This window comes from Galleria mellonella, unplaced genomic scaffold, assembly GCF_026898425.1.
Source record: "Galleria mellonella isolate WM207_F2 unplaced genomic scaffold, CSIRO_AGI_GalMel_v1 utg1267, whole genome shotgun sequence".
Taxonomy (NCBI): domain Eukaryota; kingdom Metazoa; phylum Arthropoda; class Insecta; order Lepidoptera; family Pyralidae; genus Galleria; species Galleria mellonella.
The window spans coordinates 3360182-3377500 of record NW_026441987.1 but is presented as its reverse complement, the minus strand read 5'-3'; the positions used below and the strand labels follow the sequence as shown (position 1 = coordinate 3377500).

The 17319-nt window shown below is 36.2% G+C and overlaps 1 protein-coding gene and 1 pseudogene across 1 annotated transcript in view; both read right to left on the bottom strand.

The window, feature by feature from the left end:
• The window catches only part of LOC113517725 (kinesin-like protein Klp61F), a gene marked incomplete at its 3' end in the record, with an annotated part of 20689 nt that extends 3456 nt beyond the window's left edge, over positions 1-17233 (bottom strand). Inside the window, exons 1-17 of the mRNA XM_052900591.1 lie at positions 17135-17233; positions 15275-15422; positions 14897-15046; positions 13408-13626; positions 12454-12542; positions 11041-11289; positions 9640-9893; positions 8177-8406; positions 6359-6662; positions 5517-5608; positions 4990-5193; positions 4252-4419; positions 3147-3486; positions 2860-2975; positions 1444-1575; positions 534-756; positions 137-252 (exon numbers count right to left, since the gene is read on the bottom strand). Coding sequence (XP_052756551.1) covers positions 137-252; positions 534-756; positions 1444-1575; positions 2860-2975; positions 3147-3486; positions 4252-4419; positions 4990-5193; positions 5517-5608; positions 6359-6662; positions 8177-8406; positions 9640-9893; positions 11041-11289; positions 12454-12542; positions 13408-13626; positions 14897-15046; positions 15275-15422; positions 17135-17199 — 3099 coding nt within the window. The remainder of the gene's footprint in view (positions 1-136; positions 253-533; positions 757-1443; positions 1576-2859; positions 2976-3146; positions 3487-4251; positions 4420-4989; positions 5194-5516; positions 5609-6358; positions 6663-8176; positions 8407-9639; positions 9894-11040; positions 11290-12453; positions 12543-13407; positions 13627-14896; positions 15047-15274; positions 15423-17134) is intronic.
• LOC128202083 (60S ribosomal protein L37-like) lies at positions 6690-7044 on the bottom strand (annotated as a pseudogene).
• Positions 17234-17319: the final 86 nt, after the last annotated feature.

Sequence of the window (17319 nt, the reverse complement as noted above, 5' to 3'; positions counted from 1 at the left end):
TTAAACTTTTTAGAATCATTTTGAAGTCGCCACTCCATTTCGTTGGCGTAGTTTATGGTTGTTTTTTAACAGTACACACAATTGTTTAAATAATAAATTGTGTAATAGTGTTACACTAATATGTGGTCGTACGTACATCATCCTGAGTGGAGGCAGTGCGCATGGCGCGGAAGCGTGCGAGGATGCGGTGGTGCGGCGAGGTGGCGGCCAGCGACCGCGGGAACGAGTACTCGCCGCGCAGCGGAGTCGTGCCTGCAACCACACACACACACCACATACATACATACATATTTATTAATTCACCAATAAAGTCTGCTACAAAAGAAAGATTTAATGTATTGCATTTCATATATATATATATATGAAATGCAATACATTAAGTTATATATATATATATATATATATATATATATATATATATATATATATATATATAACCGTATCAAGAACCTCAATTTCAATTTAAAAAAAAAAAAAACATAAATCATGCAATATGTCAATCGTAAAATTAAAAAAAAAAACCTCTAACTTACCAGTGGGAGAATAAGGCTTGAACTCTTGCGAGAGGTATTTCTCCTCTAATTTATCATGCCTTTCGACCGCCTCCGTCAATTCAGACTCGAACTCTGTCATGGCCGTCTGCGCTTCCGTCACAAGTGACGACTGAGCATCCATGTTCTCTTTCGACAGTGTTATCAATTCACCAGTCGTGGTGGCGAGAGCTGATAGCTCTTGTGTTGTCGACGTGCTGTTAGCCTGTTTAGAATGGTGCAGTTTTAGATTATATTTGAAAAGCCAAAGTCCCTGGTATTGCAGGTATTCATAGGCTACTGTAACCACTTATCATCAGGCTGGCCGTATGCTTACCACTTCAGTGGTATAAAAAAAGCCATACGGAAATGGGCGCATAATGAACCAAAATCAAGTTATAGTATTTGTGAAACCGAACAATTTTATTTAAGAAAAAAAGAGTCGAAAATTTGTATCCAAATTTGAATGGCAAACAAGCTGATGGTTCACCAGAAGGAAAATGGTATCCGTCACAGGTGTGCTGCCGGCCTTTTAAAAAGGAGTATGGTTTTTTCTTCAAGGTTATAATATCGTATCGGATCAGAAATACTGCTGCTGGAAGATGATTCCAAAGGGTGGTTGTATGTGTAAGGAAATACCTTGAAAAACACACGGAGGACACCCACTCATCCAGATAGTTGGGACAGAACTGTAGCTATATATACACATATGTTCCCTTTTCTAAAAACTATGGTTTTATGCCTCCATACATTTTAATTTTGTTGCTTTATTAATTGTTAAGCTAAGCAAGCAGAGCTACTTAGCGTTAGAAACATGAATTTAAATAAATATATAAAAAATAAAACGAAAGAATACTTGACACCAGAGGGCGCCACCGTTATTATAAATAGTAGTTATAATGCCGATGTTTACCTCGACCTTGTCAATAACAGTGTGCAGCAGTAGTCCCGTGCTGTGCTGCACGCCGGCGAGCACTGAGCCGATGTCGTCCTCGAGTTGTCGCGAAGTCGCGCGCTCGGCCTCCATTGTGGTATTCGCCTCGCGCTGATACATTATTTTTATATTTACTTATATGGGCCGAATGGCAATAAATGCTAAATATTTATAACTGAGTGACCCACCAAGAACTATTTTGACGCCCCCTTACAGGGTTAATTTTTTCTTATTGGGATAAAAAGTATGTCATCTTTCAAACATTACACAAATGGACAGACTCTATAGACACTTTCCCTTTTCGGGTTCTCAAGGTTGACTGGAAGAGATCCCTTTAAGGGATAAGCACGCCTGTGTACATTTTTGTTACAACCTAATATCTATACTATAAATGAATTTACAAAAGCATATAAATAAATATATGGACGTCATGATTCATTTATTACCTTATATAATTAATGTGTACATAATTATAATATTAATATGTCATACATATAATAAAATATCTTTAAAAAACGTTCACGCTCACTTTTTTACTTTATCTGAGCAGTAAGTACTTTATATTATTCTCAATTTCGTGTATAATATAGAAAATTTTATATATATGTAAGTATATTTGTTATTTATACGTTTATATATGTAATTTTAGTATCTGTGTATATCAATAATTACTAGTACCACATTCGAGTATTCTGACACTTCCCTATAGTTGACTGGGAGAGAATGCTTTTAACATTACCACCATGTACACATATATGTACTAATGAATAAATAAATAAAATGTCAGAGGTAAGCAAATGTACAGAGGCCAGCCTAACTCTAAGAGTTCTCTTCGAGTAATTTTTTCGAGTCTTTAATTGTTCCACTTATACAAATGCAATATGTGAAGGGTTGGGGGGGAAAGGGATTGTTAGTGATGGAGACTGAGAATCCCATTGCTAGCAATATACCCAACCAGGTCGACCTCCTCGCTGTTCCCCTGAAAACTATCATGGTTAATTCCTGATGAATTCATCATGATGGGCTAACTGGCCTGTTTTCATTCTCATCTATCACCCTTCACTGGTGCTCCGCCAGCGTATCCCGTTAACGCAGGCGGGGTTATAATTCCAATTACACCCATCAAAAAAAAAAAATATGTGAAGGAATTTAAAAAGATTGCTATGTTGTCATAAATTATTACATTCTAAATGCCAATAGTTTATTTTGAAATCCTGTAAACCATAAAAAACCGTTATAATTAATATCATGGTATTTTATAATAATCAGCGACGTGTACCATCAGGCTGTATGCTTGTTTACTATCTTTGTGGTATAAAAAAAAAAAATGTTATTTAACTCGATTTTTTTTCTTTTGATGGTAAGACAGAAGGCCAAAATATTAAGATAGTCTACCTCAATAAGTTCTTTGGCTTGGTGTAACACTTGCATCAGCTCATTGTTGATGTGGTCCACGACTTCCACCACATTTTTGCTGAACACCTCCATCTCTACGCTGACGGAGCTTGTTCCTGAAATTACAGTGTGATAAATGAAAAAAATATACGTTAATTAAAGCTGCAGACAAATTGCAATGCAGTTTCGCGGCACTAAGAATATGTATTGTCTATGTAACTGTTTACTTGAATTAAAAAAAAAAGTCGACATTTGATGTTATCTATTAAGAATGTCAAAAAACGTACCTTCCTCAAATTCCTTTCCATATTTATTCATATTCTTTACACGTTCTTCTTTCACTTCTTCACTCATCTCTAAATCTGCATCAATCTGCTTCATCTCTTCTTCATCAGCCTCTAACTGTAACTTCTGCTGTTGTATATGCTCCGTTATCCTCTCTTCTAGAAGTTTCCGTTCTTCCTCTACCTCTTCCATCTTCTTCTTTAGTCTGTCGTCTAATGCTTGTCTTTCGGCGGCCGCGTGGCGCGCTAGTCGTTCTTCTAACAATCTAGTTTCTGTTTCCACCCAATCGTTGAGCCTTTTCGAAAGTCTGTCCTCCATTAACGTTTTCTCTTCTTCGATTTTCTGAAGGAATAGTAGAATTTTGATAAGAGTAGTAGAATTTTGATTAAATAATTTATTAATACCAAAAACTTCCATTCTCATTTGTACACATAAATATGACTTTTTTAAGACTAATTAGTATATATAGAATATATTAGTTCGATACATTATCACATTTTCTGGTGGTTTCCCTTAGAAATCGTAATAGTTAATTCCTAATGTATTTGGCAGGTTGCGCCAACTAACTTGAATTTATCTTTACTTATTATCTGTCACTGGTTGAAGAACCAGAGAATACTGATAGCGCAGATGGAGCTACCATTTCACTTTTAACCCATTAAAAAAAAAAAAAAAACTGTCACTGACATGAATTGTACTGTGGAAATCACAATAAATGCAGTGACGTAAATGTTACTTACCATGCGTTATTATTACTGGCGACCATGATGTCTTTTTAATGGGTGATGATGGAATGGTAACTCCACCTGTGCTAACGGTATACACTGGCAGGGGACCAAAGACACATGATAAGTGAAGATGAAAGCAGGTCAGTCAGTCCATTGTGACAAATTCCACAAGAATTATTCACAATGGTTTCCATGGAACTGCGTGGAGGTAGACCTGATAGGGACCAGATATTGCTAGCAATAGGGCTATTAGAGCCCATTACTAATAATCCCTTTCTATCCGAACTATGGTGTTGTCTCTATACTGTACTGCAATTCTATATTCCAATCGTTTAAATCGAAAAAGAGTATATATACATCAATTAAGGTGTATACTGACGGCTATGGTGTCCTTGACGCGGGCGACACGCGCGGCAGTCCGCTGGCGGCGCTGGTCGCGGACGGTGGTGGTGGCGGCCGAGCAGCGGCTGTCTGCGGCGGCGGCGCGGCCGCAGTACGCCGCGTGCGCAGCCTGCAGCGACCGCACGCGGGCAGAAGCCCCCTCTTCCTGCAAATTGTACATTACAACATATAATTATATATTTGACAATAATAAACCTAAAGTAAACGGAGATCTGTATTGTGTAATAGCTTTTTCCCAAACTAACATAGCTAGAAAGAAAGCAAACATTTTGGGCCTTCCGTGTTAAAACAATACATCAAGATGTCAAGTATAGAAGTATTCACATGGCACAGAAAAATACAATCATTATATTAAATGACCATCTGGTCCTGGTATAGAATACGCCACCCCTTCTTTTCCCATGGGTGTCGTAAGAGACTAAGGGAGGGCGAGGGATGGGCAACAGTATCCTTCTTAACTCTTTGCGCTCCGTTGTCTCCGTTACGGAGCCGTCAGTCATTTGTTCTGTAACTTCGCAGGCTCCGTTGCGGAGCCCAATGTTTTTATAATGAATATATAATACTTAAGATGTTACGAAATTGTTGTGTGCTGTGTATGTAAGAAATATATCTTGGATTATTCTTTATATTGTAGTTTATAGAAAATGCTCTGCTGTAGAAAAGCTAAAGTTGAAAGTATCAGTCTTAGATACATAGATGAAAGAGAGGAACTCACCCACTGTCGCACGAAGTTAGCGACGCTAGTGGTGAGGCCGAGGTCGGCGACGCGCTGGTGGCCGCTCGCGACGGCCGTCACCAGCGCTTCCAGTGCACGTTGCAGCGCTTTGCTGTGGCGCTGCAGCGCTGCCTGCGTCGATGTAGTCTGTGAGCTCACGTTTTGAGACAACTCCGATTGCGCCTGCGATGCCGCTACTTTGATCTGAAATTATGCATGTCACACTTATACTTTCTTGAAAGAGTATTATTTTTAGCTTTTTTTCTAAAATATAAATATTTGCATGCCTGAATCGCAAACAATTAAACATGTGGCACACCTCTATCTATCCATTGTATCATCCAATGTGACCTTTGTTTATAATTTTAAGACTGTTTAATCCAAAAAGTCATATCATTTCATTATATATATTTATATATCAAAGCGATGTGTTTTTACTTATCAATTAGCATTGATTGAAAACAAAAATTTTGTAAAAAAAAGTATAATTTTTATTGGTTTAATTATATAAATAAAAAAATATATACCTCTGTCATTATGTCTGTTATCCTTTGCGCTAATTCTTCCATTTTCTGTTTATTTGCTTCTTGTGTTTGCGTTGTGTTTGTAGTGAAAGTTTCTGTTAACAACATAGAGGGTAAGAGTTCAGATTAAATCCTTGTTAGTCAAAACTTTGGGTCTTTTTTTTTTGCCATTATATTTACAAAATATATAAAAAAATTTTAAAATAATATGTACTCATATAGATCTACACCTGATTACCATTTAGATATCTATTTATCTATATGGATAGACATATGAGCCATTTACGACACATGTAAATTACGAAATGAGTTCATACAATCAAATTAATTATATATTTTTTTCTTTTTTTTTTAATATAAAACAAAAGATGAAATATGAAAATATGTTTTCGCTGTGTGCGTCGCAGTGATTCAAATAGGCCAGTACAGCTCAGTGATAGTTTTGTTTAAAAGCAATGATTTTCAGCTGCAGCCTGAAGTTAGGTTACATGGACGCGTCGTGTACTGAACACAGCATAACCTTGACCAGATTAACAGACAAACATAAAATTGTGTTACATAGGTATATACTTATATAAATGATTAATAAGTGGATATGGCGTGAAGTTTATTGGGTACAGAGGAATAATATCTGGGTCTTCAGAAATGGTAACGCATGGGGGGTATCATGGGCGAAACAGTATACTCTGTTATGTCCACGGTACTGCTCATGTGTATAGGCGACGGTTACCACTTTCCATTAGGTGGGCCGTCAGCTTCTCTGCTATTGTAAGTTGTATAAAAAAATAATCCCCGTGGCCGCTGGCAGGGGCGGTGTGGTGGGTGTGGCTCGTGTGGATGTTTACCTCCGGTGCGGTGCAGCCGCCGGTGCGCCTGCCGCAGTTTGTCGGCGGCGCAGGCGGCGCGGTGGGCGAGGCGGCGGCGGGCGGAGGTTGCGTGGTGTCGCAGCGAGCGCGCGGCGGCCGCGTTGGCGGCGTCGCGGGCGGCGCGGCGCGCGACGGCGGCCCGCAGCGCGGCGGCGTGCGCGGCGGCCGCCTCGGCGGCGCCCAGCAGCGCGCGCGCCTGCCCGCCCAGCACCTGCTCGGTGCTGCTGTGCGCCGCCACCAGCTGCTGCTGCTCGGCCACCTGCTGCCGCGTCCACTCCAGCATCTGCCGCCACTCACTAATATTACTGCCCTGCAATCTACTTGATAGATAAAGTCGCCGTTGCAGGTCGACAAACTGGTTGTTAATTTATTTAACAACGAACGGTCTACGATGATGCTACAGCCCTTTTGGCAGTCAGTCTGCGTTCTCTGAAGCCATTGCGGAAACGCCTTTTAACAATCTTGAGACGACGCATACGGCCAGTTCCTGTAGTCTTCCTACATTTGGCTTTCACTGACCAATGATAAGACCGCAACTTGGCTGCAGGGGCTCCACCCTGAGCGCATTTTGATTTCTAAATGTGACAAGACGATCTACCACATCTTCTAAATATTGTGTGAGTCTTATTACGGCACTTGCCGAAACTTAAAATACCTTTCGTCATCATGACAAAACTGACAATGAAAGAGCAAATATTAATGATGTGCGTTTGCATTTTAATGATGAATGGATAATATAATGATGATGAATAAATACACCTAGTGTTTGAAGCAGTTTAACTGAGGTAACTAAAAATAAATAATTTTGAAGCGTCGTATTGAATATAAATTTGATATAATGCACTAAAGTTTGTTTTGCAAGTAAGTTACAGTTTGAAACCTGAAAGGTCATGTAAATTCCTCCTGCATTATGATTGGCGTTCTCGCGATGTCGTGATGAGCGACTCTTGTGACTGGTTGATGTTGTGTGATTGTCTATTAATAACTTAGCAGTCGTCCATTGGCTTTACAGATGAAAACGCTTCATTATACGCAGGAGTGATGAATATTCACAGCATATTATTAATGCTTTAACACTGATTTTAAATAAATTCAAAAAAATAAATGTAAAAATTTATCAATTGATACTAAAATCTGCCTTTTATTTCGTTTATAAACATATTAAACATTTAGTCAAATTGTTTGATAAAATTATTTAAAAAAAAGTAAGTAATAAGTATTATTTCTTTCAGATTCTTCTTGATATATAGTATTTAGTATGTGGACATAAACATGTGAGGTATCATGGTCGAAACAGTATACTCTATTATGTCCATGGTACTGCTCATGTCTATAGGCGACGGTTACCACTTTCCATCAGGTGGACCGTCAGCTTATTTGCCAATCTAAGTTGTAAAAAAAAAAAAAACAATATAATTTAAATAGACAACATTTTTCTTCTATTTTTTCCGTTTTAATAATTACAATATGCCTTAAGTATGAAACTAATATAGCATAAGACACATTTAAAAAGATATAATAAATTTATAACACTTGACATGAAATACCTCTTGTCAATTACACGTAAACTGATGCTCAATTTTTATAAAATTTGAAAAAATAATATAATACAAATATTTTCCAGTGACAACTGACAACTTGACAAAATAGCAGAATCAAATATCCTAATTAGTGGATACCCTTAAGGTACCATTCGGCCAATTGAGTCCAAATGCTTTTTACCATGTTATTACGACTCACTATCTCTCTGCTTTAATACCAGTCACTTACTCAAGTACTACAGCACTGTCTACTCACATTGCTGGTATTGACCAGCTGGAGCCGGGTGGTGTCCAGCTTGCTCCTGGTATCGTTTAGCTCGCTGTCCCGCTGCTCCAGCTGCTGGCTCAAGTCCGCGAACACGGCCACCATGCGGTCGCGCTCGTCCTCCATCGCTTTCTTCTTGAGCAGCAACTCCTGTATCTCCTTCTTTTGCTCCTCTTGTTTTAATGTCATCTCGGCGAATGTCTCGTTTGCTAGATAAACACCTAAGGACAAGTATGTGGGAATGTAATATATTTCATTTATTTATTCTTTGCACACGTTAAAATCCAGGTTGTCTGTAAGAGATCGCTTTTAGCGATAAGGCCGCCTTTTGTATATGCACATTCTATATAAATACTCCTTGTATACATGTTTATTATAGGCAATAAAGAGTTTATTATTATTCAAATATGTCTAGAAGGCGGACTTAATGCCCGCTGTCATTCTCTACCAGTCAACCGTTGCGCTAAACAGAGTGAGTAAATGGCGGTGTAGCAAACTAAATTAAGTTATAAATGAAACAAATGTGTTGATAGATAGCAACATTAATATATACATAGTAAGATAAATGAACATACATTACATAAATACCTAAAATACACATACATAAAGCACATACAATACATTCATAAATAACTATAAATAATAGTTTTAGTAGAACTGTTACATTTAAAATATAGGAATAGAACTCCATTCATATTTCAACCGTAAAATAGTAGAGGGAAAGGGATTGTTAGTAATGGAGATTGAGAATCCCATTGCTAGCAATATACCCAACCAGGTCGACCTCCTTTCCCCCTGGAAACTATCATGGTTAATTCCTGATGAATTCATCATGATGGGCTAATGTTTTCATTCTCATCGATTACCCTTCACTGGTGCTCCAAAATTTGTTATATACCTAAAAAAAAAAACCATAAAACAGCTGTGATATGGTGTGAATTTACTGGGTACAGAGGAATAACACCTGAGTCCTCAGGAATGGCAACACATGAGGGTATCATGGGCGAAACAGTATACTCTGTTATGTCCATGGCACTGCTCATGTCTATAGGCGACAGTTACCATTTTCCATCAGGTAGGCCGTCAGCATGTTTTACATTCTAAGTAGTATAATAAAAAAATATATATATTGACTTTAGCTAATAATTATAAGAGACTATTGCCAAATTTGGCATACAACATACAAATGTAATCTCTATTATAAAAAGAATTATGAAAAAAAATGAAACTACTCTATAAAGATTATAAAAAAAAAATCCTTACTAATACTATAAATGTGAAAGTGAGATTGTTTGTTACCTCTTAGCACTTTAAGGGATTAATTAATCACTATAAAATTTGTTATATACCTACTATATGGAATAGAAAAGGACAAGGATAGCTTACTGTTTCTCTCATTAGTAAACATATCACAGAAATGATGTCGCGGATAAAAGCTAGTATACAATAGTTACCACTCTTATCCCTGGCTGCTTGAAGATCTCTCTTCAGTCTGTCAATCTCCTCGGCGTACTCCTTCAAGATGGCCTTCTTGGTCATCTTCTGGTTCACCTCTGGCTTGTTCTGGATGTTCTTGGCGCGGTGCGCATACTCCAGAGTACTCATAGTCTCTTCCAAGTCCTTGTGTCCGGGGGAAATGGTGGCTATTATCGATGTTTTAGTGCGACCGCCGAGCGACTCTTGGAGAATGCGCGTCAGTTTGGATTCTCTGTAAAAACAAAAAAAATATTTCCTCACTTCAATCGTAATTACATTGCCTATCATCATCATCATCACCTTAGCCATTATCTGTCCACTGCTGGACATAGACCTCTCCCCATAGACCGCCATAATGAATGGCCCTAAGCCACCTGCATCTACATTATGCTGTCCACTGTTTAACATACAGATTTTTCTCATAAGATGGATTTCCTTATAAGTGGGGTTTTGCCAGTAGTTGCCACGCTTGGCAGGCAGGCTGGCAACTGTAGTTAAGTTTTTGAAGATGTTCTAAGAGAAATGCTGCTGCTCATCCCTCAACCATTAATATATACATAAATAGTTTAGTTTAGGTTTGTTTGAATCGAAGCATTTGGCGTTCCATTGTTTCTGCCTACCCTAATGGGAGACAGGCGTGACAGATATGTATGTATGTATGTATAGTTTAGTCCTTTATGAGGGAGGCCTAATGTTTAGCAGAGAACAGTTAAGGGCTGTTATGATGATTTACTTGAAATCAAATTCAAATTTTTTACTAGTTTACATTATGTTTATCATTTTTTAATACTCACAGTACAAGCTCTGCTTAGTTTGTGATATACGTAATGTTTATTTATTGCACTGTATAATTATTTATGACTAGCGGCCCGTCCCCGCGTCGCACGGGTGGACATTTTTACATTTTAAAAAGTGGCCATTAAGGCTGCACGCGCGACGGAAGCTTAAAAATGGAGTAACTTCTCCCGTTTTCCCAACATTTCCCTTCGCTGCTCTGCTCCTATTGATCGTGGCGTGATGAAAAGTATACTATAACCTGCCCAGGAGTATGAAGAATAATTGTACCAAGTTTCGTTAAAATCTCAATCAAGTTTTTGTTTGTATAACGAACATACAGACAGACTAACAAAAATTTTACTGATTTCATTTTTGGCATCAGTATCGATCACTAATCACCCCCTGATAGTTATTTTGGAAATATATTTCATGTGCAGAATTGACCTCTCTACTAATTTATTATAAGTATAGAAGATTGCAGCCTCACCTTTAAGGGGGGAAAGGAATTGTTAATAATGAGTATTAACCTCTTCCACTAGCGCCTTGCCAGTGCATACCAATAGCGCGGGTGGGGTATCAATTATTAAAAAAAAAAGGCTCACCTGTAAGGTATGTGCGGATGTCGCTCCACAAGTGCGGTGATGACTCTGCCAAGGGTGAGAAGGGACTGGTTGATGTTGACGCACTCTCTAGCCCTCTCCCTCTTGGCGGGGTTATCCGAGCCCGCCTTACTGATATTCTCCGAGCCGGCCAGGTCCACTAGGTTCAGCTTGCCGATCTTCACCAGCTCCTCGCCCTCGGGACTGTTCTCTTTCATGTGAATTACGATCGTGAAGACTGTGTGCGAGCGACTGGAAGTTGAAGATAATGATAGATTTTAATTATATAAAATGCAAGGCATGAAATAAAGGCATTTTACTTTATACACTAACTAGCTGACTCGGTAAACGTTGTTTTACCATATAATTTTTTTTTTAATTATACATGAAAATATATCGTACTATAATTATTATATTCGATTGTCATCTTGCAACCCTATTGCGGCATATAAAAATTGCGATTAAACAACAGAGGTTGATCGTAAAAACGTGAAAATTTTAATTTGTATGTATATTTCAATGCTAAATCATAATAAAATATAAATAAAAAAAAAATTATTAGTGGGTCACCCTTATCATTGAGGGATACGAAAAATAGATGTTGGCCGATTCTCAGACCTATCCGATATGAATACAAAATTTCATAAAAATCGGTAAAGCCGTTTCGGAGGAGTTTGGTAACAAACACCGTGACACGAGAATTTTATATATTAGATGTAAAATTACTACGATATCTACAAATGAACTAAATAAAAATCAGTATATATGTATTATATATGCATGTATATATTATTTAATTACTTGAATATGCTTCCTCAGCTTAGGAAGTATTTGCAGAAACCATCCCAATGGAGTATCCAACGAGAAATTTAATATAGTCAACTTTAATATTTTGTGATGGACTTAAATTTTGATTTTTTAAACATGTATTGATGTATTGAATAAAATTCATAATTTATCAATGGTCAGAGGAAACATACACAAAATACAATTACATACATTAAATTAATTTTTATGACAAACTTACGAATATTTAGCACTGGGATGGTTACTGCAAAGTAAATTAATATTTAATATAAAAAAAAAATATATTGTATTAAATTAAAAATTAATAAAATTGCTAAATTTATTAGATTCATCATTTAGATACATACATATCTGTCACGCCTGTCTCCCATTAGGGTAGGCAGAAACAATGGAACGCCAAATGCTTCGATTCAAACAAACCTCTTTCGCTTCTTCCACTATTCATCATTTAATATTGCTTTATTTGATTTGATAGTACCATCAAATCAAGTGTTAAAAATAGCTAGTTTGAAGTTTCATACAAAAATATCAATACAATACACATATCAATGTTTCAATTCATCAATATTCTGTGACAATTTATGGGGTAAAAAATACTCAGAAATTTACCTTGACTGAGCATTCATTAGTGTGGATGCCACTTTTTTCCTCTCCTGCCCCTGAGCCATTATCTTGTACACTTCATTCTTGTTGTATACCTGATAAAAAAAACATATAATTAGACTTATCGTCATCATATCAGCCTTTAACTGTCCACTGCTGAACATAAGCCTACCCCTTGGATGGTTTTGCCCATAGTTGCTACGCTTAGCAAGTGGGTTAGCAAACGTAGTTAGGCATTAGAGACGTTCAAGAGGTACGCTGCTGCTTATCCTTTGTTCTCCCTTAGTCGCCTCTTACGACGCCCACTAAACTAAAAAAGAGGTGGCTTATTCTATGCCAGGACCACATGACCAATTTATACTTATAAGCTTTTATTAAATTTTTACTTATGACTGATTAAATAATTTTATTATTTATACATCTATACTAATATTATAAAGAAGGATGATTTAATTGTTTGACTGATTACAGATTTATACATTAGATTAAACTCAAAATGTAACCAACCCATTTTAAAAATTATTTCATCTTTAAAAAGTTCCTTTATTAGGTAGTAACATAGGCTATATATTATTTTAGAAAATTCGGTGTACATGTGCGAAGCAAGACCAGGTTGTTAGTATTATTATAAGTTAACATTATAGTTTTGTACTTAAGCAGTTTACCAACTGTTAAATTGTAACAAATTCTTCTTGTTAAACAAGGATATTCCGAATTTAGCATTGTCATATCAATTGTTAACTGTCCACTGTTGAACATAGGCCTCCTCTATAAGGGGAGATTTTGCCAGTACTTGCCATGCTTGACAGGCGAGTTGGCAACCTTTATTATATGTAAATATAAAAGATATTACGATTTAAAGAGCTTGTAAACAAGTTTATTTAAATAAATATGGTCCCTATTCTAATCCAATTTAAATAATTTTATAATTAGACACAATAAAAATGTTCTAAAACATACCGTGATCTCTTCTAAGCCATTAACAATATTGGATCCTTTTCTGGTGACGTCCTCGTAGATCCTCAGCTTGGAGTTGTCTTCGGATGAGGAGAGCAGATCAAACAACTCCTCGTTGTAGAGTTCGAGGTAGGATACGCGGACAGTGTACTCCGTGTTGGAGATGCGCAGCTCGTCGAACAGCTGGCTCAGTGCTCGCGGTATGATGCCGGCCAGAGGGTCCTGTGGGAGGAATTGTCATATCCATATACTGATATTCTCTATGATGTCAAAATTAGAAAAAAAGTATTCTTTATTGTACACAAAAGGTTATTGAAATGTAAAAACAAACATAATAGTGCACAAGGGCGAAGTTATCACCAATAGAGATTTCTTCCAGCAAACCCAATATGAGAAAAGTGACAGTTCATTAGTAGTTACAGTCATACATAGTAATTATAAGTCTAAAAATGTCTTTCATTCAACCAAGCTAACCAAGTAGTGAATAGACTTGAATTTTATTAAAATTTGTATTATTTCTTTAAAAGTGTCTATTGCTTTATAATTAATTAGCTTACTGCTTGTCCCTTCATATGCGTGAATTTTAGAAGTAGGAAAACCAATAAAGTTTACCTGCTTCTAAAGTTACTAGGTAATCTAATAGACTAGATGACATATCAAAATAAATCATACACCAGTTTTTAAACCTTCAGGAACACAACTATGAAAACTGTATCCAATTTTGTTACGTAATTTTTGCGTGACACTAGAACAAATATAGATATTTCACCAGAGGGATACTTTGTAACAAAAGTCGATGGGTGAAACAGTATAGTCTGTTATGTCCATGGTACTGCTCATGTCTATAGGCGACGGTTACCACTTTCCATCAGGTGGGCCGTTAGCTTGTTTGCCATTCTAAGTTGTAGAAAAAAAAGAATAGATATAAATATATATAATAGACAGAGAGACAAATAAATTTTAAAATAAAAAAAGATATTTAGGCATCTATTCCTCTTATTATGACCTTTTATATAATTTTTTCTTAAATACTTTCCATGCACAGATCAGATAGAATTGTAATTAGTACAATTTTAATAGTAATATTAATAACATGAAACTATAAAAAATATATCATCATCACCTTCCTACTCTTATCCCAATTATTATTTGAGGTCAACGTAATATGTTTTTATTCATATTACAAAAAAGATTTGGCTTATAGTTTTATGAACGGCCGGCTGCCTGAAGTCCACTCTCTTTTGAAAACTATAAAATATATATATATATATATATATATATATATATATATATATATATATATATATATATATATATATATATATATATATATATATATATATATATATATATATATATATATATATATATATATATATATATATATATATATATATATATATATATATATATATATATATATATATATATATATATATATATATATATATATAACCAAATATTTTGTAAATGGGTAAAATGCTTCACTCACACTCTGCCAAGTGGTCTCATCACCGGTGCTCTCCCCAACCATGGTGTGGGTCTTGCCCGTGCCGGTCTGCCCATAGGCAAACACGGTACAATTGTAGCCCGCAAGGACCTCTTCTATCAGCGGACTCACCACATCCTGGTATACTTCCACCTGGGAACAGCAACAGTTTATGGGTGAATATTACTCATTATGACTTATATAAAATTACCATAGATATGTTTAAAGGCTGAATGGGATATTTTTTAATGGATCAAAATGGAATGGTAACCTCACTCGCGCAGTTTATGCACGCAGGGCAGCAGTGAGGGATGAATATGTGATGATATTGGTATTTCTAATCAATTTCAAAGACAAATCATTTCACATATTATACAATACCTGTTTAGCATGTGGTCCAAATGCACGGTCAAAGGTGAACTTCTTAGTGAGTGAAGTCTGCTGTGACTGCTTTACCACCACCTCACGGCTGTTTACTACTTCCACCACCCCCAAGGACTTGATGTCACGCTCCCGCTGATTTAGTGGCCTGCAAATATTACTCAATCATCAACAATACAGCATTGGATAAGGCTGTCTGGCTCCTCATAGGTGAAAATTATATTGAAATAGCATGCAGATGAGGCTGTGGTTAAAACATAACTTATTCATAAAAATATTAAATCAGTCATAAACCTATTTTACTTATTGAAGTGTGATTTTTTTTGTTTCGCTTCTTAATTAAAAAAAAAAAAAGTGAAAACAACTTCACTTGAATAGCTAAAATAAGTTTGTAGGTTTAAGTTTTATGGATAAGGAATTTAGAGTCCTAACCATGTGCAGATCTGTGTATAGCAAGACATGGGAACTGAAACCACAAATAAAGAGATGGGTTTATGAAATGATGGTGAAACCAACATTAATATGTTAATGAAAGTAGGAAGTATCTATAGTGAATAATCTCATCTAGAGTGAAAGCAGACTCACAATGGGTGCCTAAACTGGACACATGCCGGTAAGACATATACTATACAAGATGGGTCTGTCTTCAATACACTATGTAAATTATGCAGTGAGGAATTGAAATCTATGGTACAACTGATGTGCAGCTGTGATTTGTTGGCAAGTATGCATATGAATCTATTGGGAATGGCTTATCCAGCAGCCGAAGACTGTTAATAGATGAAAATGGTAAAGTAACACCACTGCGCTATCAGTATACACTGGCAGCGTACTAGTGACAGATGAGGCGAGAATAAAAGATCAGTTAGCCCATGACATAAGGGGGGGTGTGATGGATTGCTAGTAATGTGGACTACTAAACTCATTGCTACCAATATACACTGTCAGGTCGATATCCATGCAGCCCCCTGGAAACCATCATGCTGAATTCCAGATGTATTCATCAAGGTAATCTAACTGACTTGCTTTTTCATCCTCACCTATCATCCCTCACTGGTGATAGTGAGTGATCACTCCCTCACATCCCGCCAGCGAATACTGTTAGTGTAGGCAGGGCCTTCATTCCATTATCATCCGTTAAAAAAACTTCCACGATAAACCATGGTGGTTTCTAAGGGGAATCACATAGAGACCAACATGATAAGATATAATGCTAGCAATTGAGCTGTAGGACCGCACACTAACAGTATCTTTTCTTCTGTAGCAGGAGACTATAGATACTTAAATCGTGAGATATTGGAAAGGTAGTAGTATCTATAAAGTATAAGTTGGAGGGAAGCATAAAACATTTCAACTGTTTGATGTACAGCAGTTTGTAGGTTGGGCCCATACACAAATATAAGATAAAGTATGGTCTTTTCCTTTTGCATTCTAAGATAAACTTTTTAAATGATAATACAATCATTGGGCAATTGTTTTATACCAGTATGTAGTAATATAATGTTTAAATTCTAGTTTCAGCGTTATACAGGATAATTCATGTTTGTATTTATTTCATGTAGTTTTTTACTCTGATTATATATTATGTACATTGTTATGAATAAATAAGCATAAATATATTGTTATATAATAGTCACTGCAAATCTAGTAAGCCGCTTGCATTGTCATTTATATAATTTAATAAATTATTTTTTATTAAATATATTTATAAAAACTAAATACTGGAGTAGTTATGTAAAAGTAGTTAAGCTATTAATCAGAATATACATATTTTTTATACAGAATAAACTAAGTAAATGAAATATTTTAGTGCAATAGATATATGTATGAAAATTGGAAGTAAAATAGGCGTCGTTTTACCGTAGTCGAACGAAGACTTGTATGTTTTGATTTTTGTCCTTTCTACAAACTTTTTCAGTCGTCATCTTAACACGATACACATAAACAATATAATAAAAATAAATCTATCACCAAAATTAAGGTAATTGTCTTTAATAATATAGAAAAATATTCGTCAAAACGATTCACATCAAAAATAAAACGTT